General features: G+C 53.6%; 2 protein-coding genes across 2 annotated transcripts; both read right to left on the bottom strand.

The window, feature by feature from the left end:
- Nucleotides 1-803: 803 nt before the first annotated feature.
- Nucleotides 804-3,068, bottom strand: FAM89B (family with sequence similarity 89 member B). Its single transcript, XM_023240059.2, has 2 exons — nucleotides 2,046-3,068; nucleotides 804-1,630 (listed from the first exon to the last, which is right to left on the bottom strand). Exons 1-2 carry the CDS (start codon nucleotides 2,343-2,345, stop codon nucleotides 1,352-1,354), a joined length of 579 nt encoding a protein of 192 aa, XP_023095827.1. The 5' UTR covers nucleotides 2,346-3,068; the 3' UTR covers nucleotides 804-1,351.
- Nucleotides 3,069-3,215: 147 nt separating this feature from the next.
- Nucleotides 3,216-4,624, bottom strand: ZNRD2 (zinc ribbon domain containing 2). Its single transcript, XM_003993597.4, has 4 exons — nucleotides 4,465-4,624; nucleotides 4,217-4,368; nucleotides 4,003-4,087; nucleotides 3,216-3,594 (listed from the first exon to the last, which is right to left on the bottom strand). The coding sequence occupies exons 1-4, from the start codon at nucleotides 4,481-4,483 to the stop codon at nucleotides 3,251-3,253; spliced, it is 600 nt and encodes a 199-aa protein (XP_003993646.1). The 5' UTR covers nucleotides 4,484-4,624; the 3' UTR covers nucleotides 3,216-3,250.
- Nucleotides 4,625-10,544: the final 5,920 nt, after the last annotated feature.

The following is a 10,544-nucleotide window of genomic DNA, read 5'->3' as shown; positions in this document are numbered from 1 at the left end:
TGTGCAGGCTTCCTCCAGCGAGCCTGACACCTGGGTTTGGGTTTGGCTCCCAGACCCAGCAGTGCAGTCTCGGTTTCTTCTGTAAGAGAAAGCCCTTTACATATAACTCTAAAGGTTCCAAGTGCGACGGGGGGGGGGGGGGGGGGGGGGGGGGGGGGTGGCTAGGCAGCCTGTAGGCGCGGGATGGGAATATGTGGCACCCAGTAGCCCCTCATCAAAGCTGGGTGTTGTGCACGGAAGCCCGGGGCCCTGCCCCCAGCTCCCCTCCAGGGCTTGTGTGGCCTCTACGGAGGCCTGGGCCAACGCAACTTCACCCCATTCGGCTTCTGCAGCTGTTTCCTTCCACCCAAAGAGCACTCACTAACTCCCAGGCCCTTCCTGGAGGCGTCTTCCCCTCTCTTCTGCCGAGGGGCCCCTAGGCCCGCTGGCTCAGGCCCACCCATTTCCTGTGCCGCCCCAACTCCGCCCCCACTCGGGGTGGAAAGTTTCTCTCAAGATAGGCGGCTCCTTCTCCTTCCTTCCCAGCCGGCCAGGAAGGACCAAAGCGAGGCGGGGGGGAGAGGGGCTGGACTCCTAGATGTCCGGCCAGAGAGGGGAAGTTCCTCGCCAGCCGTCGCAGAACCGCGGGACCAGCTTGGCCAGCTCCCCAACCCCGTCGGTGGAAGGAGGTTTCGCATTCCATCACCGGCCAGCCCTTCTTCCACTCGGGGGTCTTGGGCGCCATCTGCCGGCGAAGCGCGGGGCCGCACTTGCCAGAAACACCGCTATCTTCCAGCCGCAGAGCCAGGCAGTCAGAACACAAGAACGCTGAGAGAGTATTTATTTACCTCCGTGCCCAGGAGTCTGGCCCCTAAACTTAAATATCCAGCATGGAGCCTTGGCCCTCCTGGCCGTGGGTGGGTGCAGGAATGGGGATGCCCTGGTCTAGAGCAGTGGAACCCAGGGACCAGAGGTGGGATGCCCCTGAGCCAGCAGCTGCCAGTAGCAGCAAAAGGTGAAAAGGTGATGGGAACCAGGCACTCATCCCAATCCCAGAGACGCTAAGGGGAGTGCCAGATGCTTTGGGCCCCACCACCAGACTGAAGGTTGGCCAAGCTGGGGTGCACACGTGTGCCAGAAGTGGAGGTCCAGTGCCACGGGCAAAGGCTGTAGGCCAGGTGCCTGCCCCAGCGCCAGCTAACCAGAGTCAGGAGAGAGAGGGTTGGCAATTTTGCCTCTGAGGGGCCCAAGCCTTGCCTTCCTATCAAGTGAGGTGGTATGGGGGAAAGCAGGCACTAGAAGTCTGAGTACTTACTACGGGTGAGTTTCTGAGCCTTTTGCACGGGTGCATATTCCCCCCACCCCCAGCTCTTCAGAGGCTGATGTGGAAGGCGTCCTGCAGCCACTGGTCACGGGCATTGTGTGTCTGGGGCACAGTGAGGGGTGGCGGGTCCGGGGGCAGGCTGGCATCAGGAGGTTCATCATCATCAGATAGGCCAGCATCAGGTGGATAGGAGCTGTCTGAATGCAGGGAGGATGACAGGTCCTGGCACAGGCTCAAGTCTTGGCACAGGTGCTTATAGTCTTGGATTGACTCGTACAAGCCCCACAGCTGGCACAGCAGGGACATGTCCAGCTGCCGCAGCCCCACCTGCAAAAGACTGAGGGTGGGCTGGGGTTGGGGTCCAGGCCACCCTCTGCCCTAGGCAATCTTCCTGCACCTTTCTAAGCACAAAGTTTGGTGGACATCAGATGCCACCTGCAAGCTATGAATCTTTAGGCAAGTCACTGACCCTCATCTGTCATTTATCTAGCAGGGATAACATTTATCTAGCAGGATGGAATGAAATAACACGAGTAAAGCTCTTAAAGATACATGGTAACTAGTGCCATAAACAGTAACTATAATTATTGTTACCATATCCCCTCTGACCCAACTAGCTTCTGTAGATCTTGAGACGCAAGCTATGCGTTCCCCGTTCCGTGCCTCTGCCCTCCGCCCCGCCCCGGCCCCTCACGCTCAGTGGCAGCCCCCCGCCCAGTAAGTCCGGGGCCCAGCTACTCACCATCTCCTTGCGCAGCGCTGCTAGTGCTGAGTCGAGATTGACCGGACGACGCGGACCGGGGGCACCGGCGGCGGGTCCCGCGCTGGTGGCGCCCGAAGCGTAGCGGGGCCCATCTGGGACGCGGGCGGCGCGGCTCAGCTCGTCGTGGATGCGGCTGCGCTGGCTGTAGACGCGCTCCAGCTCCCGCCACGAGCCCCCGCTTGCGTTGAGGAGACCGCTGAGGCCGCGCGGCAGCGGAGGGAGCCCGGCTAGGGCGCAGCCAGCGCCACCCGGCGCCTCGGCCGAGGGCAGCCCATTCATGGCCCGGCCGACGCGGACCCCGCTGCGGCCTGCTTCCCTTCAACGCTGCGCCCGGGCCGCCGCCCGCAGGCCCCGCACCGCGCGGCCCAGCCGGCCGAGCCCAGCCGCCGCCCGCAGGCCGCGCTTTGTTCCTTCCCCGACTCCTCCGACTCCGCCCCTGCCCCACCCCCTTCGCACGGGCGGGGCCTCCCTTAAAAGGGCTATGGTGGTGGGACCACATCTCGAAAAGCTGAGAAAACGGAACGGGGCATCCACTGAACAGGAGCCAGAAAACGGGTGGGGGTGACCAAAAGCGGCGCACGCGGTTCCTTCGTGGTTCTTTTTTGCTCCCCCCACAACAATGTGTTTAATCATTCTGCCCAATTATAACTCCCAAGGGAAAGGATCCAAAACGAGGGGGCTGGGGCGGTCGGGAGACTTGGGTAAGTCCATACTTGGTCCCTGACGTCCTGTCAAGTGTCTGAGTACCAGGGCTGGGCATGAGGTGGGTCAGGATGATGGTACCAGAAGACTCCGGGGAAGGAGAAGATGCCAAAGGGGCCTGGAACCCCCAAATGTCACTGGAGGATGGGCAATGAGCACTGGATGGCTGAGGAGGCTGCAGGGGTGCGGAGAGGACCACCCCTCTTCCTTCGGCTTTTGAAGAGGCTTTGGCCTCCTCCTCAGAAAGAAAGTATCACATAGTCCTCTCCCTCCTCCCTCATTCTGGGCGGGGAAACCAAGCAGAGACAAGCCCAACGAATCTCTCAGGGCATCAGGAAGAGCAGACAGTAGTAGGGTAAGAGGCCAAAGGCAGGGAAAAGGCTCACGGAGCCGGGGCTGGCATGCAACTCAGAACCAAGAAAAGAACAAACCACACGAGAGGACAGCTGTTTTTCTAGAGGGTTTTTCTCAGGAGGGGCCTCTTAGTGTCGAAGCTGCCGCAGGCTGCGCAGAGCCTCAGCACAAGCTCGGATTAGGCTACACAGCTGGATGCTAGTCTCCAGGGAGGTGCTAGAGCCCAGCTCAGCTGAGGCCCAGGTCAGCTTCTGCAGGAGGGCCTCCTGTGTGCAGGCCAGGACGTCTGCATTTGGAGGCCCAGCAGGAGGGGGTGGCCCCTGGGCTGCCTTGAGCCCTGCTGCAGCTCCCTCACAGTGCTCTGGACGGGGTACTGGGGGCTGAGGGGCTGGCCGGGAGCCCAAGGGGAGCTCCGAGGCAGAGGCAAGCTGGTGTTCCCGAGCTTGGGAGAGGGCAGCCTGGGCGTTCAGAGCTAAAAAAAGGAGAAAGTGGGTGAAATGGTCAGGACGCCTGTCCCCTCTCGGCCCTGAGCCACCTCCTTACTCTTTACTGCTCTGCTCTTTCTATGGCTGAGATGTTTTTCCTAACCCCTCTATTAGGTAACGCATCCATTTTCTTCTTTGTGTCGAAGTTATTTGTGCCCTTGATCCATCTCTCCCATCAGGACCGTGCCCGATGGAGCTCAGACTCGTGTGCACAGTGTCTGGCACAAAGTAGGTGTTTAGTGCGCTCATCGAACGAATGGTCCTCTCTAGAGCCGAAAGGAGAAAGCACCTTACCTCCGCCCCACCCGCAGACTCCACTGTCACCTCCCAAACCTACTGTTCCGGGGCTTCTATTAGCACGCATCTTCTCCACCAAGCACACTCGACCCCCTCACCCGGATTATCTTTATCCACGTCTGAGTCGAGCTCCTGACAAGCCACGCAGTAGATTTTCCGCTGTTTGTCTTGGAGGAGGATCGTCTAGAAGCAGAAAGTACGGGGGCAGGGGTGAGACGCGAGGCCATGGAATCCAGGGAGGAGAGTTGAGGAAGGGCCGTTGAGGCCTGGTCCGCGGCCCCATCCCCGATCCCACGTCCCGAGTCTCCTCACCCCGCAGTCCGCGCACGTCTCGCCCAGCATGCGGTAACCACGCAGCAGGTAGTCGCCCATGAGTCTGGAGATGCGATCCTGTCGCTCCCGTCGCGCTTGCAGAACCTTCGTCTCCGCTTCGCTTGGGGGCTCCCAGGAGAAATCGTCGACTTCTGGCGGAAGAGAGTCACAAGAGACAGAGAGGTCTTGCCCGAGCGGGTTGCCTCCTATATCCCGCAACCACAGGCCCCCGCAGCCCAAGTCCTCACCAGCGCCGTTCAGGGCCATGTTGCCGTTGTCGCCACCGGGCTCACCGGAAGTGACGTACAAGCAGCGCGCTTTCCACCCGGCTCCGCCCCCTTCACGCCTTCCTAGGATGAGGGCGGAAACGGCACCCCTCGGACGTCAACATGCCAGGAGTGGGGCGTGGCTGCTGCCGGCGACGCTGGCCTGCCGGCGAGCCCCGCATCCGGAACCGGGTCTGCGAACTTTGGGCTGCCGGGGCCGCAGGAGGGGAGTCCCCGGGGTAACGCCGCTCGGGTCGCAGGACCGGAAAGTGGTGGGTGTGCGGCGTCGCCTGTCTTACCCGTGGCAGATGAAGAAGACCACTTGGCTGGTGAAATCCCCGCTGGCCTCCACCTGCCCTAGGGCTTCCCTTTCCGCACCGGTCGCACCGGCAGGCCGGGCAGTGTCGTCTAGCGGCCCCCTGCGCGCGCGTCGAGCCTCCTCGGGCCTCAGTACTTCTCACTTCAGAAGGCAGGCCAGGCGGGGATCGGTCTCCCTTTCTATTCCTTTCAGCCTGTTTCAAGACACTCCCACCCCTTTCTGGCTGCTCCGGAGTCCAGATCTGCCGACCCCTTAGCCCCAAGGCCTGGGACTGATGCAACGTCCGCCCCTGACTCTTTTTCTTTCTTTCTTTCTTTTCTTTCTTTCTTTCTTTCTTTCTTTCTTTCTTTCTTTCTTTCTTTCTTTCTTTCTTTCTTTTTCTTTCTTTCTTTCTTTCTTTCGTCCTTCCTTCCTCCTTTCTTCTTTCTTTTCTCTTTCTTTCTTTCACTGATGCAAAGTCCGCCCCTGACTCACTCTTTATTTCTTTTTCTTTCTTTCTTTCTTTCTTTCTTTCTTTCTTTCTTTCTTTCTTTCTTTCTTTCTTTCTTTTTTCTTTCTTTCTTTCTTTCTTTCTTTCTTTCTTTCTTTCTTTCTTTCGACTCATGCAATGACCGCCCCTAACTTTTCTTTTTCTTTCTCTTTCTCTTTCTTTTCTTTTCTTTTTTTCTTTTGACTAATGCAAAGTCCGCGCCTAACCTACCCTCCTTCCTTCCTTTTTTTCTTTCCTTCTCTTCTTTTTAAAGTTTAAGCCCTCAATAGGGCGCCTGGGTGGCTCAGTCGATTAAGCGTGGGACTGACTTCAGCTCAGGTCATGATCTCACAGTTCGTGGGTTCCCGCCCCACGTCGGGCTCTGTGCTGACAGCTCAGAGTCTGGAGCCTGCTTGAAATTCTGTGTCTCCCTCTCTGCCCCTTCCCCTCTCCCCCTCAGTCTCTCTCTCAAAAATAAATAAACATTAAAAAAAAAAAGTGTAAGGCCTCAAAACGCTGGCTGACTGAGAAGTGCTGTGCTGGGCAGGCACCAGAGCTGGTCCAGCTGCTGCGGAGAGGTTCCCGCTGGATGGTGAGGCTGAGGGACCTAATAGGTATGACTGTAATATTCTTTTTTAGGTAGGTCTCTGTTAAAAGTACTAGTGCTCCCCGAACATTGGTCTTGATTTTTCCCTCTCTTCTGTGTTCTTTTTCTTTATACATTCTCTCCTTTATTAGATTTAGAGAAGCCAGACGGGGCAGGCAGCGGTCCCCAGATGTGCAGCCCGAAGTGCCTTAAGGCTGTACCCCAGGGCAGAGGAGAAGGAGCTAGGATTTAGACCCCCATCATCTAATCGGCAACTTCCTTCTTTGGCTACACAGCACATGCTTCTGCGATCTTACCTGGAGATCGCCCCATCTCCTTTCTACATAGACTCCCCGAAACTGCCATTTTCTGACCCTTGCTGCCTCCTGTTTACTTGGAGAGCTCTGTGCCCCTCTTCACTCTCTCCACTTACCAGCAGGCTCCTGGGCATTAGTGCTCTTGACTCGCAGGCTGACCCGAAGTCAGTTCAGCCAAGCTGACTAGAGGAGCTCTTGAACTCTAACCTGTATGCACAGACCCTCCAGGTCCATACCGCTTCAGCTCCCAGCCCCATCCTAAACTCATCTCATCAGCATGGCCAGGATCCCCTCAACAGCTTGTTCTTCCTGGAGCCAACTAAGATCCTGACATTCATCCTCCTGTTCCCTCCCTTTAGTTTACTCCTCATGACAGCCTTATCCGGAAGGTACTACTGTTATCCCCATTCTACAGAACAGGAAACAATAATGCTTTGAAAATTTTTTATAACATTTATTCATTTTTGAGACACAGAGGGAGCATGAGCGGGGGGAGGGGCAGAGAAAGAGAGAGACACAGAATCTGAAGCAGGCTCCAGGCTCGGAGCTGTCAGCACAGAGCCTGACGTGGGAATTGAGCCCACAAACCGTAAGATCGTGACCTGAACCGAAGTTGGATGCTCAACTGACTGAGCCACCCAAGTGCCCCAACAATAATGCTTTTAAGACCTATATCAGGGTGCACCTGGGTGGCTCAGGCGGTTAAGCGTCCGACTTTGGCTCAGGTCATGATCTCACACTTGGTGAGTTCAAGCCCCACGTCGGGCTCTGTGCTGACAGCTCCGAGCTTGGAGCCTGCTTCGGATTCTGTGTCTCCCTCCCTCTCTGCCCCTCCCCTGCTCCCACTTTGTCTTCCTCTCCCTCTCAAAAGTAAATACACATTAACAAAAAGACACAAATCAAGTCATATCGCTCTTTTGCTCAAAATCCTCTGGCATCTCCCCATCATACCTAGACAAAAATCCAAAGTCTTTCCTATGGTCTCCAAGGTCCTATGAATTTGGCTCCCGGCCCACTTCCTCTCTTCCCACTCTCCCTGCGAGCCCGCTCTCCCATTACCCAAGGGGATTCTCATCACCTTTCTCTCCTCAGAGCCCGTCCCTGCCTCCAGGTGTGCAGGAGGGTAGACAAGGCACAGGTCGGGCATCAGCTAGGCCTGGCTTTGGTCCTGGATCCGCCGCTTACTGCCTCTGTCACCAGCAGTAATTTCCTTCGCTTGTCTGGACTTCCAGCTCCTCATCTGTGAAACTGGATCAGTTACACCTAGTTGGCAGGGTGGCCGTGGGGATTTAGTGAGATGTGAGGAGAGAGGTGGTAGGAGACAGTTGTCGCCCAGCCTCTCACACGAATGCAGGTTTCGTGAGCAGAGACACTACCTTTATTCTGAACTGTCTTTCCCAGGATGTTTGTAGAGTCGACAGCCTTGGACAACAGAGATAGCGGCTCCCTCTAGAGCAAAGGGCGGACATACTTACTGCCCGTTATGAAATCCCTGGGTGGCCCAAGCTCAGGGTTCCTCTACTGTGACACAACTGGCCCTGTGTGTGGGCATCCATATGAGTCCACCTGCATCGCACTGGTGAGACCTGAGGGTAAGGGGAAGTGACAAGTATTCTCATGCTCATAACGCGTGCCGTGCTGTAATGAAGTCCTTTATATCTCTGGCCCAGAAGTCTCACGTCTTCTGCCAGTATCCCTGAAATTGTGTCACCTTGTTTATTTGAAAGTAGGGTGAAATGAGAGACCCTATGGCATACAGGTGTGCTGTTTCGAAGGGACACACGCACCCCCATGTTTATAGCAGCACGATCGACAACAGCCAAAGTATGGGAAGAGCCCAATGTCCACCGATGGATGAATGGATAAAGATGTGGTATATCTATACGAGGGAGTATTACTTGGCAATCAAAGAGAATGAAATCTTGCCATTTGCAACTACGTGGATGGAACTGGAGGGTATTATGCTAAGGGAAATTAGTCAAAGACAAATATCATATGACTTCACTCATATGAGGACTTTAAGAGACAAAACAGATGAACATCAGGGAAGGGAAACAAAAATAATATGAAAACAGGGAGGGGGCCAAAACAGAAGAGACTCATAAATATGGTGCACAAACTGAGGGTTACTGGAGGGGTTGTGGGAGGCGGGGATGGGCTAAATGGGTCAGGGGCACTAAGGAATCTACTCCTGAAATCATTGTTGCCCTACATGCTAACTAATTTGGATGTAAATTTTTAAAAAATATAAAATAAAAAAAATAAATATCATAAATTGCAAAAAAAAAATAATAATAAGAGACCCTTTCACAGTTCTGGACTGTTCTCGCACTGAGGATGAGGTGCTGACGGAAGCACAGTTTTCTGTAAGAGGAAGTACGAGGACCTCACGGGCTGACGAACACATGTTGAGGGGAAGGCCAAGGGAAGCAGCAGCCCACAGGGTGACCAAATCGTACAATCAACCAATCAATAAACGGCCTGCGACTTCCTTTCCTGTTCATGAGAACGAGTGAGGGAGGCCGTTGCAGGTGGAGTACCCGGAAGTGGGGTCAAAGCCAGCTGCCAGACGCTGCCCAGGTTGTTGCTAACTCTCCTCTGGGTGGGACTGGGGGATGCAGGGATAATTGCCCATAGCCCGGCAGGCAGCCTCGGGTCTGCCTTAAGACCCATTTGGGGCATACGGAAGTTTCCAGCCCCTTTGGGACGGCACATACACACTGAACGATGAAGGGAGGGAAATTTACTACCCCTGTGGACCAAAGTCAGATGAATCATGAGAATTTTGTTGGCTCACTTGGGAGATGAGGAGAAGGACATGGGATGCTTGTTAAGGAAGGACAGTAAGAGCTGGACCATCTTACAGCTCAGTCCTTCCCACAGTCTATCATGCGAATCTTTTTTTTTTTTGTTACAGTTTTTAAATGTTTTATTTATTTTTGAGAGACAGAGAGAGACAGAGCACAAGTCGGGGAGGGGCAGAGAGAGAAGGAGACACAGAATCCGAAGCAGGCTCCGGGCTGTCAGCACAGAGCCCGACGCGGGGCTCGAACCCACAACCTGTGAGATTATGACCTGAGCCGAAGTCGGACGCTCAACCGACTGAGCCACCCAGGCGCCCCTATCATGCGCATCTTATACCCATGCCAAGATGATGAAAGGTCTCAGCTTTGCTTAGTTTTTTGTTTTCGTTTTTGTTTTTTTTTTGCCAATGAGTCCTAGCTGCTATATCGAAGCTTTATCCCACTCAGGGAGATTCTCTTGAGACAGACAAGCTCCCTTAGAAAACCATAGATGAGACATGGATTGCTCTTTGGGTTCTTGTTGTCTTAATAGGGGTTCACAGTGCTGCTAAAGGTGGCCAAAAAAAATCTGGATAAATTTTTGTGATCAGCTCCACTGCCCTAGAAAATGCTCCTAGCCCTTACATTAAAACCAGGAAAAAAAACCAAGATATTATTATCACAATGAGACAGAAAGAGCCTCAACCAAGGTAGTTTCCTTTAGAAGTCACAGACGTGCAAGTCAAGCCCGAGTACTGACAGACATCTATAGAATATTCCACCCAACAATAGCAGAATGCATATTCTTCTCAAGTATATATGGAACATTCTCCAGAAGAGACCATGTGGTAAACCATAAAACAAGTCTCAGTAAATTCAAAAGGGTTGAAATCATACAGAGTAAGTTCTCAGACCACAATGTAATGAAGTTTTCAACAACAGAAGGAAATTTAGGAAATTCACAAATACGTAGAAATTAAACAGCAGACTCTAAAATGACTAATGAGTCATAGAAGAAATCACATGGAAAAAATAACATGAGAAATTAGAAACTACTTTAAGATTTATGAAAACAAAAACACGACATACCAAAACTTACGAGATAGTCAAAGCACTGCTTGGAAGGAAATTTATAGTTCTAAAATCTTATTTTTTTTTAATTTTTAAATGTTTATTTATTTTTGAGAGAGAGAGAGAGAGAAAGAGAGAGGATGCAGGCAGGGGAGGGGCAGAGAGAGAGGGAGACACAGAATCCGAAGCAGGCTCCAGGCTCTGAGCTGTCAGCACAGAGCCTGATGCAGGGCTCGAACTCAGGAGCCGTGAGATCATGACCTGAACCAAAGTCAGACGCTTAACCGACTGAGCCACCCAGGCACCCCTAAAACCTTCAATTTAAAAAGAAAAAAAAAAGATCTAAAATCAATAGCTTAAACTTCCACATTAAGAAAATAGAAAAAGAGGGTGGCTCAGTCGGTTAAGCGTCCGACTTGAGCTCAGGTCATGATCTCACGGCTCCTGAGTTCGAGCCCCGCGTCAGGCTCTGTGCTGACAGCTCTGGGCCTGGAGCCTGCTTCACATTCTGTGTCTC

Source organism: Felis catus, chromosome D1 (genome assembly GCF_018350175.1).
Source record: "Felis catus isolate Fca126 chromosome D1, F.catus_Fca126_mat1.0, whole genome shotgun sequence".
NCBI classification, from domain to species: domain Eukaryota; kingdom Metazoa; phylum Chordata; class Mammalia; order Carnivora; family Felidae; genus Felis; species Felis catus.
This window is presented reverse-complemented; position numbering and strand designations above follow the sequence as displayed.

Bases quoted from the DNA above. Each gene is read 5' to 3' on its own strand.
- FAM89B (XM_023240059.2), bottom strand. From the start codon at position 2,345: ATGAATGGGCTGCCCTCGGCCGAGGCGCCGGGTGGCGCTGGCTGCGCC. The intron at 1,631-2,045 runs GTGAGTAGCTGG...AGTCTTTTGCAG, and splicing joins CAGCGCTGCGCAAGGAGATG to GTGGGGCTGCGGCAGCTGGA.
- ZNRD2 (XM_003993597.4), bottom strand. The intron at 4,088-4,216 runs GTGAGGAGACTC...TTCTGCTTCTAG, and splicing joins AGACGTGCGCGGACTGCGGG to ACGATCCTCCTCCAAGACAA. The intron at 3,595-4,002 runs GTGAGGGGGTCG...TCCTTTTTTTAG, and splicing joins CGTGGATAAAGATAATCCGG to CTCTGAACGCCCAGGCTGCC.